Source organism: Miscanthus floridulus, chromosome 5 (assembly GCF_019320115.1).
Source record: "Miscanthus floridulus cultivar M001 chromosome 5, ASM1932011v1, whole genome shotgun sequence".
NCBI classification, from domain to species: Eukaryota; Viridiplantae; Streptophyta; class Magnoliopsida; order Poales; family Poaceae; genus Miscanthus; species Miscanthus floridulus.
Window position 1 is genome coordinate 119915963 of NC_089584.1, and position 19597 is coordinate 119935559.

Sequence of the window (19597 nt, forward strand, 5' to 3'; positions counted from 1 at the left end):
ACGTTAAGATTCGAGCTGATAATCACTTCTCCATTTAGATTATGAGCTGGGAGCTAAATAAACCCGCTCTCTATCGCTTCTAACTACTCCACATTCAATCGCCACTAGAATCACTGCAGAATTTATTCTCACTCGCTCCATAATTTGCTCCCCCATCAGAATCAGTCCACCGGAGAATCAAGAAGTGAAGTTCAAGAATTAGAAAAGAGAGCTCTACCAAACTGATCCTTAATACTTCTGTGCTTAAGAGTTATTGCAGCTGCAGCAAGCAGACCTTAACTTCTATTAGTACAACAAAGAAGAAAGTATTGATTTGACTCAAAAGAAGATTGAATTGGATATGCACGCATGATGATATTTTGCACCAAATTCTACCGAGGATTTGAAACCCTAGTTGCTGCAGCATCTCACCTGGCTCCATTCTGGTAGCCACCGGCCCACAGGCCACAGCCAACCATGTTGTCATCCGTCTCGACGTTGATGCCAATGTATGGCATGGGGGAAGTCATTGATGGAGTCATTTCGGTGCCCGTGGAAATTTTGTACCAACTACCATAGTACTGTATTACTAGTGCAGATCAACATGAGGTCGCCGAGCGAGGAGGGGTTTGGTTCTTTAGTTGCTGCTAAAATTTATGTCACATCGAATATTTAGATATTAATAAGGAGTATTAAATATAGATTAATTATAAAACCAATTACATAGATGAAGGCTAATTTACGAGACGAATTTTTAAGCCAAATTAATCCATCATTAGCATACATTTACTGTAGCACTACGTTGTTAAATCATGAACTAATTAGGCTTAAAAGATTCGTCTCGTAAATTAGTCGCAAGTTGTGTAATTAATTTTATAATTAATCTATATTTAATACTCCATTCATATGTCCAAACATTCAATGTAACAGAAATTTTAGAAACCAAACGAGGCCTGAGTCTCATGTGCAGCGAGGAACATGAGTTTGTTGAGTGAGCCCAATGTGCAGTTCGTCACTGTAGCGAGTCACTGGCATAACCAGGCCCACATGCCAATGACTCTCAACTACAGAGAGGTATACCACATAGGAACTGGTTGCGAGTTCGCTATGGTCATCCACTTGTCAGTCAAGTTTGTGTTTATAAGGGTGCGTTTAGTTCGGCATGTATAGTGCACGATTATCCACTGTAGTATTTTTGTTTGTATTTATGAATTATTATTCAAACATTGATTAATTAGGCTCAAAAGATTCGTCTCGCAAAGTTAAAGCAAATTGTGCAATTAATTTTTGATTTCGTCTACATTTAGTACTCCATACATGTATCGCAAATTTGATATGACGAAAAATCTTCTTTTTGTATAGTACACTTTTGGAGAACTAAATTAAGTTTGAGGAGCAATAAAGTTTATGCGTAACAATCAAATCATAGAGAACTTTAATCGTTTATGAATGTGTGACCTATGATATGAATGCGCAGTCGTATCTCGTATTTCCTCCGTCGCAGAATATTAGACGTCGTGGCGCTCAAAATTTGTCCCAGAATGCTGGATGTCAATCTGATTCGTATTGTTGCTGGTTCGTGAAGAAGTATGGCTAGTTAGTCTGTGAGAGAAAAATATTATTTTAACTAAAAATTTATGATAGTTTAGGGCACGGCCAGATGAACAGTCTAATAGTCTAAAACGTAGGCCCCACACTAGCCCATCAATCATCTGTCGACCATCACTTTACGTCCACAAGCCTGAATGTTCGGCCTCGTTTAGATTGCGAAAAAATTTCAACCTGATGAATAGTAGCACTTTCGTCTTATTTGACAAATATTGTCCAATCGTGGACTAACTAGGCTCAAAAGATTCATCTCGTGATTTCGAACTAAACTGTGCAATTAGTTATTTTTTTACCTATATTTAATACTCCATACAAGCAGCTAAAAATTGATGTGATGAAGAAAAAGTGAAAAAACTTGGAATTTGAATAGCATCTAAACAAGGCCTAGAAAAATGAAAAAGTCTCGTGTTGGATGCTGGAGCCGTGATGAGCTGTGGCCTGCAACGGAGGCAGAACAATAAATGTGCATGTCATTTCAAATTATCAACGGCTGTGATGATTGTTTTATAGGGATATAAGAGTTTTTTACCTTTAACCTTGGTAACCGGTTCTAGTCCTTCAAGCATTCTGGACGGAGGGAGTACCTCATCAGTCATCACGACCAAAATCAGCGGCATATAGCAACATACTACCTCTCTGTTGTCCATGAAAGTTGGTTTCAGTCAGTCCAAATTAGTTCAGAAATCAACCAGCGAACAGGCCGAGTATACGTGCTAGTTAGAGTGCTTCACGTTTGACCATATTTCTAGTAAATAGTATTCACATTTATAACTCCAAATTAATTTATTATAAAAATATATTTCGTAATTAACCTAATGATGTTTATTTGATATTATAAACATTTATATTTTTTTAACTATAATTGGTTAAACTTGAAGTACTAAACCATGACACTGTTCCAGAATTGTATTCTTTTGCGGGCGGAGGGAGTACTACTCACTAGCCTCCTTTTGCAGACATAGCAACCGCCGGCCCAAGAGAAAAATACTGTTCGATGGCTAAAAAAATATGGTTTATAAGCCAAGCGAACAGGATAAGATAATATAGCTTTAGGCAAAGATAAGCCTACTTAGGACCTGTTTAGATGATCTAATAATTAGCTGGTTAAAATTAGCTCGAATTTGCACCATTGCCCACATAATAGGCTAATGTCTAAAATGTGTGTCGATAAAAAAAATTGCCCTGCAATTAGCGCCTCTTTGTAGCCATCCAAACTGGTCTTTCTTTTTTTTAGAGAAAAAAAAGACAAGCCGAGTTGCCTAGATCCATCGACTCGACCATGATAAGGTCCAACCAAGAGATCACATGCAAACACTCCAGAGGTATCATATAATCATATCGATGTACGTGTACCCCAGCGCGTACCGCTCCATCCATGAGACCATACACACGAGCACGTCCTATAATTGACTTCCCAATTCTCATGCCAAGACTCGCTACATACAGGCATGAGATCACAAGCCATGCACATAAAGTACAAACGGAAGTACTTTTTGCTCTTTTGTCAAATCAGCACAAGTTACTGACTAATTGGAGATGATATACACATTGGAATAGAAACCTTAAGTTTTCCATTAAACAGTAAGATTGGTATCAGGTAGACAGTTTTAGAATACAAGTTACAAGATATGTGCATCCCGTGAGCTCCACAAGTGCCATATTATTGCCACCGTCATCTTTTACAACCAGAAAACTTCCACTTGGAACAAAAGAAAAAGGGATATTTCATAGCTGGAATGAAAATAGTGCAGCTTCTGATGGAGTCCAAGAAAAGGATGCCTGACAAATTAACGAGCATCAAATCAGCAAGCTTTCCTGCAATGTAACCACATACATGGGGGCAATAATTAGATATGACTTCCACTTCAAGTCTGGAGCTAGTTATAGTTGAAGGCCCAAATCTAAAATGACGAGCATTGAAAAAATCACAATATATTGCATGAAAGCAAATGAGATAATGCAGTGGCATGAAAAGCATGGCAAACGCCAGAGACCCGAACATTTTGAAAGTGAGGCAGCAAAATCACCAAACAACAGACATAAACATAAAGGCAAAATGCAAACCCACCCATATGTTACTTGGATTTTGAGATACCACCGCATAAAAATATTTATTGTAAATGCCCACCCCACTACACATGGAGCCACTACAAGTCATGCACCAAGTCAAGTTTGTTCCAATACTTGGATTAGGCTTACTTATGATATTGCGGCGGAGAAATTTTGCATATAGCAAAAAATCAGTTTGGCCAGGCTTAAGTTTTTCATGTGTGATTCATTTGGTCTAAGTTTAAAAAATGTTAGGTTTGTACTTTTATAAGTATTCAACTTTCATAGAGACTACATTAATGGCTCCATGTTGAGGATTCGGCATAGAGCATGTGTGGTGGGCTGATTTTTGCAGCAAAACATAGAGGTGGTGGTGGGATCCCAAAACCAATGTGACTTATGGGGTGTTTTTTTTTTTTGTAAAATAATCTGTTAGCTAATGTGAAATGTACAATTTCCAAGCAGAGTGAAACACGGCTATCCACCTAAGCTTCATTGATCTCACTAAACAGCATAAATTCAGTAGCCTCCCTGCAAGCAGCAGGATTCCAGATGGGAGGATTGTGTAAAGTTCATATCCCATTTTTGTCATGCCCACTTCTTGTGCCCACAATCTGCATGGATTCCAAATCCACTTTATCCCATTCCGGTTTACTTAATTTGAAAGATAAATTGCTAAAGTTCTAACATTTGAAACCTGTTATCTAGCTTGTGTATATTAACCAGTCTCAAATCTCAAACCCAAATATAAGTCACAATAATAGAGTTTCTCAGAGAATGACACAGTAAAGTGAGTAGTGAAACCCTACACCTGCAGAAATTACATTTTAAGCATTAACCAACTGACATAAAGTCATCACCTAGGCGTCCAGTATAGTTTCGAGGTTGGGCATCGGCCTCGCCACGACCAATAGGGGTATGGCCTCTGCCTTGCGACAAAAGCCATCGCCTAGGCACAATTTGGTGCTGTTTAAGGCACAAGCGACCTGATGCGGACGCTGCACGAGCTTGGGCGCAGGGGATTTGGTGCGGGCACGAGAGAGGAGCTGCGCACATGAAAAAATGGGCGCAGACATGGGAGATTTGCGTGCAAAGGAGACCAACTAGAGTCGTGCGCCCACAGGTTCCACAAGGCCATAACCCATCTTCTCTCCACACGCCAATTGACAGGGACGGGGAAACGGAAGAGGGCGCACACCTGGTTCTTGGCGGTGCGCCACTAGAATCTTGCCGCTCCACCTCTTCTGCTCCATCTTAACGCCTCTCTCTGACAATTCGAGCCTCCCTTCCTCTACTCCACTGATTTGCGACCCTGATTGGTGCCTCCTCTGGTCCTCCCTCTTCTCTGCTGATTGATTCATGGCTCCTTCCCCTTCTCTGCTGGTTCCTGTCTTCTTCAGCCCAGCGTCACAAGGTCGCGAGACAGGTACATATGCATCTCTTCCTCTCTCTTGGGCTTCCCTCCTCTTGGATGTGCGCCTCTGCTCTTTACTTGGATATGCTCTGCCGTCTGCAGTCTGCACTGCTGCTTTTGTTTCTGGGTGGATGTAAACTGCTCTGCCTTCATGTGTTTGACTGCTAGGTGCTCAGAGCTTGTGATTGTGGTCTGTTTTGCACTAGTAGCACTACTCATTAAGTTATATTATGTCATTAGAGACTAATCTATTGCTATTGAGAGATTTCATATTTCAGATTTGCTATTTTGCTACTTTGTGTTGGGCGCTAGCACTATAGTAGCACTACTTATTATGGTATTATGCTAAGAATTGGCAATATTAAGGTATGATTTGCTTCTGAATTTTAATGGCATTATATATTAAGATGTCTGTATGGCGTTGCCTCACCGCGCGCCCTAAACGCCTAGTGTACTCAAATGGGCAGGTTGCCGCGGCTTGACTTACCGCCTTAATAAACATGGACATATACCAAATAGCAAACAAGAACACAGAAACATCCCTCCATGAGACAATAATGCAGACTATAAAGATATGATCATTTAATTACTAATGCCTTGGGTATCAGACCTTTAAATGCTTTCTATAAAAGCAGGGTATTACCTCTGTCAAAGAAAAATACTACTGCCTTCGTCATGTCAAATTATGTGGTGTGTTTGATTCTGATGAAATGATACCTTGTCTTACATTGCAAGCCTATTCAATTAGCTAATGCACGTAACATACACGACATAGGCATCAAGCACAGTCAAATTCAACCATGTCCGGATAACTGCTTCAAGTTTTGTGGCAAGCCAGCAATACCTCGTTTTTCAGCCCGAATATATCAAATCGCAAAGTATGAAACCCTAGCTGCGACCTCAGATCTAAGAGGAGACACCACATCTCACCTGAGTCAATTCTGGTAGCCACCGCCGACCGTGTTGTCGTCCTCCTCGACGGTGGTGTTGACGTATGGCACGGGGAAGTCCTTGGTGGGGTCGAACTGCTTGGTGGCCATGTAGCGCTCGAGTTCGGGCTTGCGGAGCAGGGTGCGCCGCACGGGCGGGCGGTTCCGGCGGCTGTCGCGGGTGAAGTACTTGATGTCGTAGACTGTCTCTGGATCGGATGTGGGCACGATGGCCTTGTCGCGGTCGTCGCGCACGGTGGCCGGGCACTTGACGCGGTACTCGAGCGCGTCAGGCAGCGCGCTGCGGTACTCGGGCGAGGCGCAGGGGCCCGTGATCTCCCACGGCTTCTTGAGGAACCTGCGGAGCCCCTGGAACAGCGATTTGCCAGCGCCGGCGGCCGACGAGGCGGCGGAGGCCATCGGGGTCAGTTCGGTGGTGAAATCCACGAAGAGGAGAGAGGGATGGGGAGATCGGCCGATACAGCGAGACAAGACAAGACGCTGGAAATGGCGATGGGCTCGGGTTTCTGTTGGGCGAGAACGTGGGCCGCACCAAACGGCAAAAGCTACGCGACCATTGCCGGGTCGGGGCGTGTCGAGCTGGCCCAGCCCATGCCGATCAAATTCCAGCAGAAAGGCAGGCCGGCACGGGAGCCCAGGAGCCGTCCCCACGCTCGGCAGCGATATACTCCGTAGAGTATTTATTCCCAGAATATTCCGTCAACGGCGCCGGAAACGTCTAAACGTACGCGTCTACTCCACCTTCGAGGAGTGGCAGACGGGTGGGCCCTATCGGAGCAGCGTGATGTTGTAGCCAGGGTAGGGTGGTTGTAGCTCGTAACCGTACGTCAATCTCATTGGTTGGGGCGGCCATTGATTTGGTTGGATTGTGTCTTCCGTTCCGTCAAGGGGAACGATGATGAAGAAGCGATGGCGTGACCGAAAGAAAAAGCGGGGTTGTGGGAGCGAGGAGAGAGCAGAGGCGCTCAGCACGGACCCACGGAGCGAGGTGCCGCGCGCCGTTTCGTCTTCTGCCCCGCTGAAACCGGAGCATAGCAAGCTCGCTCGCTCGCTCCCATATACAGTGGGGAGACGGGAGGGGGACTCCAGGAGAGTGGAGCAAGAAGAGCGTGGGCAACAGGGGTAAAGACCGAGGGAGCACCGCTGCACCATGCGCCCTTCTCTCTGTAAGTGACCCTCTTCCCCTCGATTCGTCGGCCATCCTGATTTCTGAATGCTCGCTCGGCGCAGTGCCCACCGATCTGATAAACCTAGCGTGTGTATGCAAATTTCAGCAGTTCATTCCGCGTGCTTGTTTTTATCCTTGCGCGATCGCCTTATAATTGTAAGGCGGGGGCTGCATCTGCATTTGCGCTGAGCTAACTGTGGAATGGCCATTTTGTGAATGATCTGGCATGGTTTTTGTTGGTTCGTGATACCGAATAAGGCAGTGAAGGGTACTTTTGCAGGGTGCGAGTGTGATGTGGAATGAGCTTGCTCTGAGTTGCCTATCTGTTGCTATTCCGGTCTGTATCTGGTATGCCTTTCTGAGGTGGATATGTCTGGATGAATGGGTAAAGCGTGAATTTAGCACCTTCTAGGTTGTTTAATAACGAAATTGCTGGGTTGGTTGTGCTAATTAGATAATGATACTACCTAGTTTCACACTACTGATGAACATATACTCTGATGTGTTCAGACTTGTTCAGTTGTTCTGATTTCATATCCTGCCTATGTAGAAATCCTAGATGAGTTGGCATGTTCCATTTTGAATCAATACTCCAACGATATTTGAAGACTTGATCTTGAGAGTTGTAACTTGTAACCCCTAGTAAACTATGGATGGAGGAGCATGACAGATACAAAAAGAAAGAAAACTCCAAAATTAATGGAGGGGAGAGGATTTTCTTTCTTTCTTTTTGAACTGCAAAGGAATCTGACATTGACTAAGGTTCCAAAGCACAAACATGCGTATCCTTGCATCCACGTGCAGAAGAAGTACAAAACAAAGGCAGTGGCAGCTAGATTTATTCTTTCTTCTGTATTTTATATCGTGGTTCTCTCCATATAATTGACATTCTTGCATATTCTATCCATGTTGCTGCAACATGAATATCTTAAAAGATCTCCATGATAGAATCTTAATGTGCACCTGATGCCACATTTGTCTTAATGTATCTTCATTTGACAGCCTTGATCATATGTTCTAGGGTGGAAATCCTACAACAACAAAAAAAAAACTAATCCCAAGCCATGGAGATGGCATGTAATCGGGCTGTTTTAATTATTAATACAATGGCATGCAGTTCTACTGCATGTTTGAGAAAAGAAATTGACATCCCTGATGCAATGCGTATTTGAACCATGACTAATGTTTCTGGATTGCATATGGCCTTAATCTATGTTGTAGCTAATAGTATACTTATCTCTAATTTATCTGCATCGATGTCCCTGGCAGATTGTGCACCTCTTTTTCTTCTGCTACTATTACATTTGGCATTTGCTAGGCCTCTCTTTCCTCTACCGAGTAAGACGAAGAATGAAGAGAAGAAACCCATACAGACGTTTCGACCATATAACATTGCTCATCGTGGCTCAAATGGGGAAATTCCCGAGGAAACAGCTGCTGCATACCTGGTACTGCTCAGAAAATTGCGAGCACTATTGATCTGTAGCAGAATTCTATATTTCTATCTTGCCAAGGGAATAAGATGTTTTTGTGAAGCTGATGCACCTAAATGCTAGCTTTCAGATTATCAGATATCGATTAATGCAAAGGACTATTGAATTCACATATCACAAGTTTATAATTTTTCTAGCATGTGGACAATAAGGTATTCTAAATTGGAAAATCACATTTAACCAAAAGAAATCCTATTGTAGAGAGCTATTGAAGAAGGGGCAGATTTTATAGAGTCTGACATCCTTGCTAGCAAAGATGGGGCCTTGATTTGTTTTCATGACGTAACACTGGACGATACAACTGATGTTGCCAGGCGTAAGGAATTTGCAAATCGAAGAAGAACCTATGAAGTGGAGTGGTTTAATGTTACTGGATGGTTTGTAGGTTTGTATCTTACAACCAACCCTGATTTCTTCACTCCTTTTGTTATTACCGTTAATTTACATATCTGCTACATGAAATATAGTTAAGCAACAAGTAAATAACAGTGCATCCCTGCTGCGTTTTCTTGACTCTAATTCAGGAATTTATTACATGCTCATGTATACTGGAACACTATTTACATATAATATATTGACAGTTTCAACTTCATGTTATGTGGAGGGGCAAAATGAGAATGACAAACTTGTAAGCTTTTGGAAAGGAAAAAAAAAAACTAGATCTCTGGGGAAAGACCGCCCAACAGCTTTGATGTTAGGTAGATGCAAACCACTCCTGCGTCTAGAAAAGATCCTGAAGAGTGAAGGCTGCCTGCCCAGGAGGCACATCCTGCGCCTGCTGCTAAAAATAGTTTGCACAACTAGGGACCTTTTTTTAATGCAGAACCACGGGGAGCGCCCATGGGGGCTCGAACCCGGATCTGTGTGTCCCAAGGGATGCCCCCAGGCACCGCTCTAAGCTTATGTGTTCTTGATTATTTAAACTAATGTCAAAGTGTTGGTTTGCAGTGGACTTCACACTGGAGGAACTTAAAACACTTAAAGTGAAGCAGAGATACTCGTTCAGAGATCAACAATACAATGGTATGGATATCCTTCGCATGGATTTTGTTGTCAACTTGTCATAATTGTTTCATGCCATACTTCCTCTTCTATGACCATGCTGATGTGCTCCAACTCTAAAGAGCCTTGAATTGATTCTTGTCACATGCATGTGCATTTGCTGAAATGACCTGCTGCTGCCAGTTTATTTGCTTCTTACTGTAACTGCTATAAACTTGGCGATTAGCTGGAAATAATTAGTTTCATCACTCGCCAGCCAAAATATTCGGATTTTTCTCCTGAGGGAATATTCTGATAAGTTTCCATGCACTGTAAACAACATACCCTTTGCAGTTATTTATTAGTGCAGCAATATTCTAGGAAATCATAGGAATTTTGTTGTTTTAATTACTCAGAAATGTATAGGATGTGGTTCATTGGTTCTTTTCTCAATAACATTTCTTCCCATTATCTGATACAATCTAGGATTCTTATTTGTTGATTTAACATAGTTATTTCTCTTCACCAAAGCAGGTATTCCATTTCCTTTACGAAACCTTTGTTTATTTAGAACTAGTACAGCTATATTATTTTGTTTTTTACTTTACTTGGCCTAAGAACACATTTGCATTAACTCGCATGGAAGATTGTGATTGGGGATTAATGATAGCAATCTATTATTTTCTTGTGATCTTGTCATTCAGGTATGTTTTCAATCATCACATTTGAAGAATTCATTTCAATTGCCCTAGATGCAGACAGAACTGTCGGCATATATCCAGAGATTAAAGATCCAGTTTTTATCAACAAGCATGTAGGTCCCCCAGTTCTCAAGACGAAATATGCACTTTATTTTGATTCGTGGTATTCTATAGTTATGTCACTGCCACCAAAAAAACAATCTATTTAGATAGTATATATAAACTTTCTGTACAATGATGATATCAGCAGCTGGCTGCTGAGCTTATGAAAGTAACTGTTGTCTACCAAACGAACAGGACTGAAGATGGTAGTTTATAAAGTTTTCTTTTTGTCACAAATGTAATTAAATTGCTACTATGTTTCCTTCTTCTGGCACATGGGTTGTGACATCGATGCTGCAGATGATATGCTTTTCCTAAAAGTAGTTAGCATTGATACCCTTGACTACGATGAGCTGGATAGTGCCAAACTGTCATTTTTTTTTGACAATGTAAGGGGCTAATTTCTCATTTATGATGTGTCAAATGAGTTTGTATTACTTTCACCAGGTCAAGTGGGCTGATGGAAAGAAGTTTGAGGACAAATTTGTGGATACCTTGCTTAAATATGGATACAAAGGTCAATATATGTCAGAGAATTGGCTGAAGCAGCCATTGTTTATACAATCCTTTGCTCCCACCTCCATTGTACATGTATCGGATTTGATTGACTCTCCGAAGGTGTTTTTGATTGATGGTATCACAGTGAGAACACAAGACATGAACCAGGTACTAATGTTTTGTAACAATCTGTCACCCATTTGTTCCAATGCTATGAAAGAAAAACAGTCTGGATAACAGAAATCAACCCCTGAGATTTTAGGGCTTGTTTAGTGCAACTCAGTGGAACATGCCTTTGGATATTACTTATTTCATTTCGCATTTGCAGTCATACTGGGAAATCACTTCAGATGATTACCTTGCATACATTAGTAAATATGTTGTCGGCCTTGGTCCGTGGAAAGATACTATTGTTCCAGCTTCAGGAAACTACTTGATGCCACCTAGTGATCTTGTTGCACGGGCACATGCTTATAATCTCCAGGTATGGCATTTGTTTGTATTCATTGTAATTATCTCAATTGTTTGTATTTATTGTAATTATCTAAAGTTCATACTTTACATGGATTATTGTAAAGTAACCTATACTAATTGGACCACCTTCCCTATGTTAACTGCTATCTTCAATGTTTTTTCTGTCTAAATGCATCTGGACACTTCGGATAACCAGAACTCCAGAAGGATCCTATAAAACATCATGGCTCTCTTGTAATTTTGGTGTCACGTGCATAAGTGCATTGACTAAAACTATGGCCAATCACTGAGTGCATTGGGTTGGAACTCTACCACCTAGCTGACAACACCTGCATTGACAACTCACATCTCTACTTTCTTTTGGGAAGACTACTTACAGCTGTGTCCTGATCCTCACCGTGTCCTATGCGTTGAACTGGAAGGACTGCCTTCCTTTCTTCAAAAAATGGATAAGAGCTCCCTGATAATAAGCAGTCTGCTTCAGTAACACTTTGGTTGAATTACTCAAATTAGCTCATTAAGCTCGTGTTTGGTTATGCATTATGGTGCAAACTTTTTGTTGCAAAAAGAACATGTGGATCAAATTGTCACACTGCTACAGGCCACAATTTTTACGCTTGTTTTATCTCACTGTTCACTTGTTCCACCGAAGCATGTTAAACTGCATTCTATTGTTGTGCAGGTACATCCATACACGTACAGGAATGAGAACCAATTCCTGCACTTCAACTTTCATCAAGATCCCTACAGTGAATACGATTTTTGGATAAACACTGTGGGGGTTGACGGACTGTTTACAGATTTCACTGGAACCCTTCACCGGTACCAAGAATTGACGTCCCCGCACCCAAAGGATGAAACTGCAAATAGCCTCCTAGTAAAAATTAGTCAAATGATCTCAGCATATGAAGCTCTCTGACCACTACAATGTTGCTGAAAATGGTTTGTACTTTTGTTAATGCAAGACTAAACGATCCATTCATCTCGGTGCACCGTGACTGTGACCTTGCAAGGTTGAATAAACGAGTTGTTTTTGGTAGCGATTTGTTAGCACGAGTCATACTCTCCATTAAAGCCCTTAATCCATGGGACAAATTTCTAGAGTGGGAATAATAGTTTTTGGGAAGGTATTGTGATGGCTAGCTCACGATAGAAACCTTAGCATGGTTCCCAGGATGGGCAAGCTGGTGTGTTTTCGTATCATATCATTATATTTGATACAAGTTGAAATGTTGAATTGGTCTCGGAACTGGATATTAGTGATTGCACAGTTGACCTACAATTGTACTTGCCATTGCCAGAGTGTTGAAATGCGACTGGAAATTAGTGGTTCGACCTTCAGCGGTACCGTGGCAATTCGGCAATGTGGCATGTCCCTATTTGTCCTCACTGAGAAGGAACCAGTCGTCCCTCTAGATAAACGCTCTTGTCACCAATCGCAGTGTAGAGGAGGATATAACCCACAGGAGGGCTCTGAAAAGCTTCAGGTGTGGGAGCCATTGAAGGGATAACGAAGATTTTAAGGCCACACAACGCCATTGAAGGGATAAGAAGAATTTTAAGGCGACACAACCTAGAGAAGGCAGAATGGAAACGGCGGCGGCGGCTGTAGCCCGGGAGTGCGGCTCCACCGGTGGACTGCTCATCAGTGGTAATGTCAGTTTTCCGATCACTCTTATCCTCTGTTATGGTGCACACCATGGCTCTGTTTGTTGGTTCATCAGTCCCAGGGCCAAGTGCCCAACATGCCAATTGCCATAACACACTAGTTTAACTAACAGACTGGAGGCAGCAATGAAGGATTCTCAAAGGAATTTTAGAGGAATACAGTATATGATTCCAGCGTTTCGATGACGTCTACCGTTCCTTCGGACTTTCTGGCTTATCGTGATATAGTGTTTTTCTCTCGTAACAAGTCAGCGAACAGTACTCGTCAGCCTGACTTTTCAGCGAAGCGGACAGGGCCGTGTTGCTTCACAAAATGCTTCAATCAGAACATTTTCGCAGAAGCTCGAGTAACGTGTGTGCGAGAGATATAAAATGGTGGTGAGATCAAGGCACGATAGGCTGGAAGATACAATTGGAACTAACCCGTCGGCACTCAAGCCCCCATGCTCTCGATATACACCGCCGCTGCTGAGACGACTCACCCTCTCGTCGCCTTCTGGCCGAAGACCTGTCACCTGTGGTCTGTGGAGGAGAACATGATGCCGTGCAGCACCTTGATGCAGAAAGAAGAACATGTGCTGAAGGAAGACACCGGCCGGCCACGACAGAGTCCTCCAAGAACGGCGGAGAGGGTGTGCCGCGATGGAGTTTTGGAAGAACGAGAGAGGGACGGGTGAGCAGTGAATGGATAACGATAGGAGAGAAGGCAGAGGTGCGGATAAGAACAAACGGATGGGTTGAATTTGTTTTTTGTTTGATTGATATTAGGTAACCATAGTTCCGAACACCACTCTCTGTGGCTTTCCTATATTTTTCATTTTCTCCGCCCATCCCTATTTTATTCATGGTTTCATATCATTCCCTTGTTTTCTATTCTTTCGTTCTAAATATGGCCTAAGATTGTGACGGCTTTGGTAAGAGATTTTGCAGAGTTTTTTAACCGGCATCTTGAACAAGTCATATAGTCAGCGTGATCATAATTATTCATATTTGTGTAACTAAACACACTGCTAGAAGTCTTAGATGATTTTCAAGGAATATGTATATTGTAGCATGGCAAGAGCCGGCTACGATTTCATCATCATCGAATAGTTTCTTTCGAATTTGACTGAATGACTGATTGCGTGCGCAACCTTTTTGACAAGGACTTACAAAGTTGGCAAGAAAGAACCCCAGTCTCGCCCTGCAGTTGTTAACCGGAGTAGGTAATCTATGACTTGCATTCACTAGACGCGGACTGCAGCTTAAGTCCCATGATCCCACAATGGAAAAGGGGTTTTGCCATGATCCCCAACGAAATCCACACCTGGCACTCCAAACGGATTTCCACTTTTGAATTGGACAAACCCTTGATGAGGGAGAAAAAACCGAGCAACTTTCTAGATCACATGGTGGGAAAGTCCTGCATATGGAAGGAACGCTTTTCCACCAGTAGTCAAACAGTGCTTACCGCTTCAACGTTTCTCAGTAACCGCACCTGACTTGTCTCCTCAAATGCAGGCAGGAGGGCGTCAGTGCTGCTGCCCCGCCGCCGGCGCTCGCAGAAGAAGGCGTTCGTGGGTGGTGCCGCGAGCTTTTGCGCGGCCTCGTTGAAGCGACCACCGAGAATTCAAGGCCACGGAAACCAGGTCCAAGTCTTGCCACGGAAATAGAAAGGAAATATTTTGTCATACTCCCGTATTACTTCTGTACCTAATAATAACCAACCGGACACGATCATCATTTTGTTGGGAAGGTTTGTGCTGCACGGAGGAGACGAGCGGACATCCAGTCGGACACGTACGTGCTGATGGAGCCCGGCATGGACGAGGAGTTCGTGTCCAGGGAGGAGCTGGAGGAAAGGCTCAAGGCCTGACTGGAGAACTGGCCTGGGGACGCTCTGCCCCCGGACCTCGCCAAGTTCGACACGGTCGACGCCGCCGTCTCGTACCTCATTAGGTCCGTGTGCGTGCTCGAGATCGACGGAGAGGTTGGATCCGTGGAGTGGTACCAGGTCGAGCTGGACTAGTTGGCGCCCCTGGATGATGCATGGCTTATCACCCAAAATTTCACGGAACAACAAAATCAACCTTGGCATAGAGGCTTATTTGAAATAACTTATTTGCTGATTTTGCATTGACTAGCAAAACATCTCTTACAACAGGAGAATAATTTATTGCGTTGTCGGTGGCATGAGTGTGGCTGCACGGGTGAAGCTGTGTGTGGGCACAATGACCACAACAACACGTGCGCTAGTGTCGCAAACCTAGGGCCACGGTGCGCCAGCCACCGACATGACATGGGCAAGCACTGTGCAACGAGGTGTGGCTCCGGTGGTGGCTAAGTGGACACGGGTGCCTACGACGGCAACATAGGCATGGCATGGCGGCCGTGCTTGAGCGAGTGCACAACTCTTAGAGTGCCCTTAACGATCGAGAAGAATAACGTGCATGGGAGACCTATCTGTGGCATCGGTGCATGCAAGGATGCAACAGTTGATGAAGGTCAACCTGGAAAGAATCAGAGTAGTTGGATCACGTGAGGGTCCGACGATTGCTCCATTATCAGTCTTCCCAACAGTAAGTCCTCGTAATTTCAATATAATTTATCTATCTTCTACCTTCCCTCATCGTTATTGTTGTCTTGCGCCCTCTCGAGAACTCATTCTTATAGGGTCATAGATCTATGACAATCCATTAGGCACATGCTGTATACAAATTCTTTAATTGGTATAGAGTATAATTCAGATTTTTTTTATAATTAAAAGGACAACTCATAAATGATACGAAGTATTTTTTTTCTATAACCAAACAATGATAAAATTACATACCGAACAACAACAGAAAAAATCAGACACTTGAGATATAGAAAAAATGGTTATTTAGGTTAGGACTAAGTCAAACTTTTTAGATTTTGACTCGATTTATAAAAAAATATTATCATCATTTGTATTTCTAGATGAGGTATTATGAAGATATATTTTGTGATTCGTTCTATACATTATATAAGTATTAAAATATTTTTATATGTATCTAGTTATTTGAGATTTATAATGACACCTAAAAGGAATTTTTTTTTTTTTTTGAACCGAGTGAGTAATTTGCTCACCACATTGGAGAGCTGGTGGCGGGTAGTCGAGTCGACTAGTCAGTCGTCCGTACGGTCACACAGCTGCGCAAGCCAACTCCCCCAAGTGCGAAAGTCGCCCTTCACTCCGTTCCCGCGGAACGGTCGCGTTTCCCGTTGGATCGGAATGCCGCGGCCTGTCGTCCTTGACTCCTTCCGTCCTCAGACGAGAGGGAGGGAGGGACGGACGGACAGCAACAGGGACGAGCGAGCGAGAGGCCCGGCACCACGGCATCCCGTTCCAATTGCGTCCGCTGACCATCCCCATCCTCCCCTCCGCAGTCCGCAGAGCCCCCATCCCTCCCGTCGCCGTCGCTTCCCTCGGGTAGATTTGACTCGTACTGTTCCACATAGCTCCACTGACCTGACCACCACACCCCAAATCGTACTCCGTTCTCTTTCTCTCTCTCTTTTGTACTTTGCGCCTCTCTTTCTCTCTTCGCCCGCGAGCCTCTCTTCCTCGCTCTCGCCTCCTGGACGAGTTCCCGTGGGCGACCGCCGGAGTGGGCGAAGAGCAGCAGCTCTTCGGTGCCGGTGGTGAGTCTCATCTTCCTGCTCTGTAAAGGTTTCTTGCATAGTTTCTTGCTTTTCAGTGACAGTTAGATTTTGCCTCCAGTTTGGTTTCGCTTTAATGAAGATATTTATGGTGAAATTATTTGAGTTTTTTTTTTCCTTGTTCGTGGGAACTTTTCCCCCCAACAAGTGTTTTTAGACTCTAGCTAGTAGCTACTATGACAACTTTCTCCTAATAATTGACTAATATAAGAACCAATAAGTTCATCTGCTAGTATAACCCACATATTGAGATCATCAACTGTTTTTAGAAATAAGAGGACCTGCCCTGTTCCTGCTGCTCAATAAGAGCAAATTAGATTATTAAGCCATCGGGCTGGTCGAATCTTATATGATCAAGTTTCTCCACTGTTTTTTCTTAAGGGAAAAAAAAGGAAGGGAGGTAACTAGTCTGTATTTGCTCTAACTGTGATGTTACCGTTATCTAGTTTTTTTTTCTTTCCAATTTCTGTTTACCTTTGCTATTTATATGGCTGTGCTTACAAGTTTCAAAGGTTTGCTGCTTGAGCATCATATGTTTGATTTTCGCAAATCAATGCTTAATTGTCTATTTCCATCTATTTGGCATGATAGGATTTTCATTATCTTTACTTCTTTGTGTCACTAGCTTTCCCAAATTCAAGTCTCCACTTTGAAATATTGGAGTTAGACCTGATATTTGTGTTAAACATATGATGCAGGGAAGGTTCATAATATGATGGCTGCAGAGATAGTTAAGCAGTTCTCAAACATTACTCTGGGAGAAGATAATGAGACATGCGATGTTAAACAAGCGCTTAAGGTCTTGAGAAAGAAGATTCTTAGTTTGGATTTTGACAACTCCATGCATGTCCATGATCCACAGGACTCATTTGAGTACTTGGAAGTGCTGCGCAAAATCAAACAACTGTCTGAAAAGTTAAGGACCTTAGACCCTGGTGGAGAAGCCAAACAGCTGGATGAACTCACTGTGTATGCATATGACCTTTCTGAAATGGCAATGGCAAGACTCGAAGAGGAATTTGTTTATCTTCTTGCAAATTACAAACAGCCATTAGAACAGGAGGTTCTCTCTTTTCGCTCTACAGAGGATGGTAGTGTGGAAGACTTTTCAAGCAGCTCATTTAGTGAGGAACAATCGGAAGGGAAGGAAACACCAAATGATATCAGTGGAGGAACAGAATATTTTGTGCCTGATTTAATTCAACCTGGTGCACTCTCTGCTGTCAAGTCCATTGCTAAATTCATGTTCCTGAATGGCTATGATAAGGAGTGTTGCCAGGCTTATATAAACTCACGGCAGAGTGCGATAGATGAGTACTTTGGGTCTCTTCGTCTGGAAAAGCTCAGTATAGAGGACCTTATGAACACTAGTTGGAACAAGTTGAATTCATTAATAAAGAGATGGAACCGGGCAATGAGGGTTTTTATTCAAGTATATCTTGTTAGTGAGAAACGTCTTAGCAAACATGTCTTTGGTGAACTTACAGATTCAACTGCAGACTTGTGCTTCTCTGAGATTTCATTTAACTCAGTTATACAACTTCTGAGCTTTTATGTATCTGTAGCAATTGGTCCCCCAAAAACAGAAAAGCTTTTTCGATTGCTTGATATGTATGATGTCCTGGAAGATCTTCTCCCTGAAGCTGAATCCTTGTTTGAATCAGGATACGATGATATGATCCTGAATGAGTATCATGAAGCACTACTGCAACTGGGAGAATCTGCAAGGAAGACATTCGCAGAATTCAAGTATGCCATCCAATCATACACTTCATCCAGTGCAGTAGCTCGTGGAGAAGTGCATCCACTTACAAAGTATGTTATGAACTACATAAGAGCTCTCACAGCATACAACAAAACTCTTGATTCACTTCTCAAGGACACGGATCAAAGATGCCTGGCTTCTGACATTCAGTTGATGGCAAACTCATATCCTAATTTCACGGCAACAGCTTTGCATCTACAGTCTGTTACTGCAGTTTTGGAGGCAAATCTTGAAGCTGGGTCTAGATTGTACAGAGATGATCGATTGCAGAACATCTTCATGATGAACAACATCCACTACATGGTTCAGAAAGTGAAGAACTCAGATCTCAAAAGCTTTCTTGGTGATAACTGGATCCGGATTCATAACAGGAAATTTCAGCAGCAAGCTATGAGATATGAGAGGGCATCATGGAATAATGTTCTCTCTTACCTCAGTGATGATGGCTTGTGTGCTACTGGTGATGCTGCTTCTCGCAAAACCATCAGGGAGAAGATAAAGAATTTCAATCTGTCCTTTGAAGAGGTTTACCGAGTTCAGACAGCATGGTCTGTCCCAGATGACCAACTCCGCGATGATGTCCGGATATCAATATCACTGAAAGTTATACAGGCCTATAGGACGTTCGTGGGAAGATATTCAGGCTTTCTTGATGCCACAAGGCATCGAGATCGTTACATAAAGTACAGGCCAGAGGATTTGGAGACACTTTTGCTAGATCTTTTTGAAGGAACTCAAAAGACACTGCAGTATTCTTTTCGAGTGTAAAGCTTGAACCAATTCTTGAAGAAGAGATGCCTCAGTCCCCTCCACCTGATTTTTGGTTTCCTTCTTTGGTTTGTAATGGTACTGTTGAATGAGTATATAGTGATGTCCTGTTCTGCCAAACTAGCATGATTTTGCCTTTTCTTGTGGCCTGTCTTGCTGCCTAGCATTCCTTTCCTCATGACATTGTAGAAGTACATATGATGTTAGAGATAGCATTCTACTGTTCCCGAAACTTTGGTGACGGAGTGTAAAGTTTCTGAGTGTTTTGGTAGTGATACAGTAATTCTTCATTCCTGATCCATTTAATAATTTGCCTCCA

At 42.8% G+C, this 19597-nt stretch overlaps 4 protein-coding genes and 1 pseudogene across 6 annotated transcripts; 3 read left to right on the forward strand and 2 right to left on the reverse strand.

Moving 5' to 3' along the window:
• Positions 1–3135: 3135 nt before the first annotated feature.
• LOC136453294 (uncharacterized) lies at positions 3136–5964 on the reverse strand (annotated as a pseudogene).
• On the reverse strand, positions 3136–6469 carry LOC136453293 (uncharacterized). The gene is made up of 2 exons (XM_066453868.1): positions 5981–6469; positions 3136–3366 (listed from the first exon to the last, which is right to left on the reverse strand). Exon 1 carries the CDS (start codon positions 6397–6399, stop codon positions 5986–5988), a length of 414 nt encoding a protein of 137 aa, XP_066309965.1. The 5' UTR covers positions 6400–6469; the 3' UTR covers positions 3136–3366; positions 5981–5985.
• A 371-nt stretch (positions 6470–6840) lies between these two features.
• On the forward strand, positions 6841–12462 carry LOC136450599 (glycerophosphodiester phosphodiesterase GDPD6-like). Of its 3 annotated transcripts, none has more exons than XM_066451116.1 (8): positions 6841–7166; positions 8438–8616; positions 8976–9046; positions 9610–9684; positions 10347–10456; positions 10893–11111; positions 11272–11427; positions 12100–12462. In XM_066451116.1, the coding sequence occupies exons 2-8, from the start codon at positions 8519–8521 to the stop codon at positions 12334–12336; spliced, it is 966 nt and encodes a 321-aa protein (XP_066307213.1). In that variant the 5' UTR covers positions 6841–7166; positions 8438–8518; the 3' UTR covers positions 12337–12462. The 3 variants fall into 3 exon arrangements, with proteins under 3 accessions (XP_066307213.1, XP_066307212.1, XP_066307211.1); XM_066451115.1 differs by having other exon boundaries at positions 6845–7166; positions 8863–9046; XM_066451114.1 differs by lacking the exon at positions 6841–7166 and having other exon boundaries at positions 7449–8616; positions 8863–9046.
• A 411-nt stretch (positions 12463–12873) lies between these two features.
• LOC136450600 (uncharacterized) lies at positions 12874–15414 on the forward strand. The gene is made up of 3 exons (XM_066451118.1): positions 12874–13068; positions 14586–14713; positions 14821–15414. The coding sequence occupies exons 1-3, from the start codon at positions 13005–13007 to the stop codon at positions 14938–14940; spliced, it is 312 nt and encodes a 103-aa protein (XP_066307215.1). The 5' UTR covers positions 12874–13004; the 3' UTR covers positions 14941–15414.
• Positions 15415–16366: 952 nt separating this feature from the next.
• On the forward strand, positions 16367–19565 carry LOC136453295 (exocyst complex component EXO70E2-like). Its single transcript, XM_066453869.1, has 2 exons — positions 16367–16727; positions 17444–19565. The coding sequence occupies exon 2, from the start codon at positions 17458–17460 to the stop codon at positions 19276–19278; it is 1821 nt and encodes a 606-aa protein (XP_066309966.1). The 5' UTR covers positions 16367–16727; positions 17444–17457; the 3' UTR covers positions 19279–19565.
• Positions 19566–19597: the final 32 nt, after the last annotated feature.

Excerpts from the sequence above, each read along its gene's own strand:
- LOC136453293 (XM_066453868.1), bottom strand. The coding sequence starts at position 6,399 with ATGGCCTCCGCCGCCTCGTCGGCCGCCGGCGCTGGCAAATCGCTGTTC.
- LOC136450599 (XM_066451114.1), top strand. The coding sequence starts at position 8,344 with ATGACTAATGTTTCTGGATTGCATATGGCCTTAATCTATGTTGTAGCT. Across the intron at positions 9,047-9,609 it reads TGTTACTGGATGGTTTGTAG|TGGACTTCACACTGGAGGAA; the intron begins GTTTGTATCTTA and ends GTTGGTTTGCAG. Across the intron at positions 11,112-11,271 it reads GAACACAAGACATGAACCAG|TCATACTGGGAAATCACTTC; the intron begins GTACTAATGTTT and ends TCGCATTTGCAG.
- LOC136450600 (XM_066451118.1), top strand. The coding sequence starts at position 13,005 with ATGGAAACGGCGGCGGCGGCTGTAGCCCGGGAGTGCGGCTCCACCGGT. Across the intron at positions 13,069-14,585 it reads CGGTGGACTGCTCATCAGTG|GCAGGAGGGCGTCAGTGCTG; the intron begins GTAATGTCAGTT and ends CCTCAAATGCAG. Across the intron at positions 14,714-14,820 it reads TTCAAGGCCACGGAAACCAG|GTTTGTGCTGCACGGAGGAG; the intron begins GTCCAAGTCTTG and ends TTTGTTGGGAAG.
- LOC136453295 (XM_066453869.1), top strand. The coding sequence starts at position 17,458 with ATGATGGCTGCAGAGATAGTTAAGCAGTTCTCAAACATTACTCTGGGA.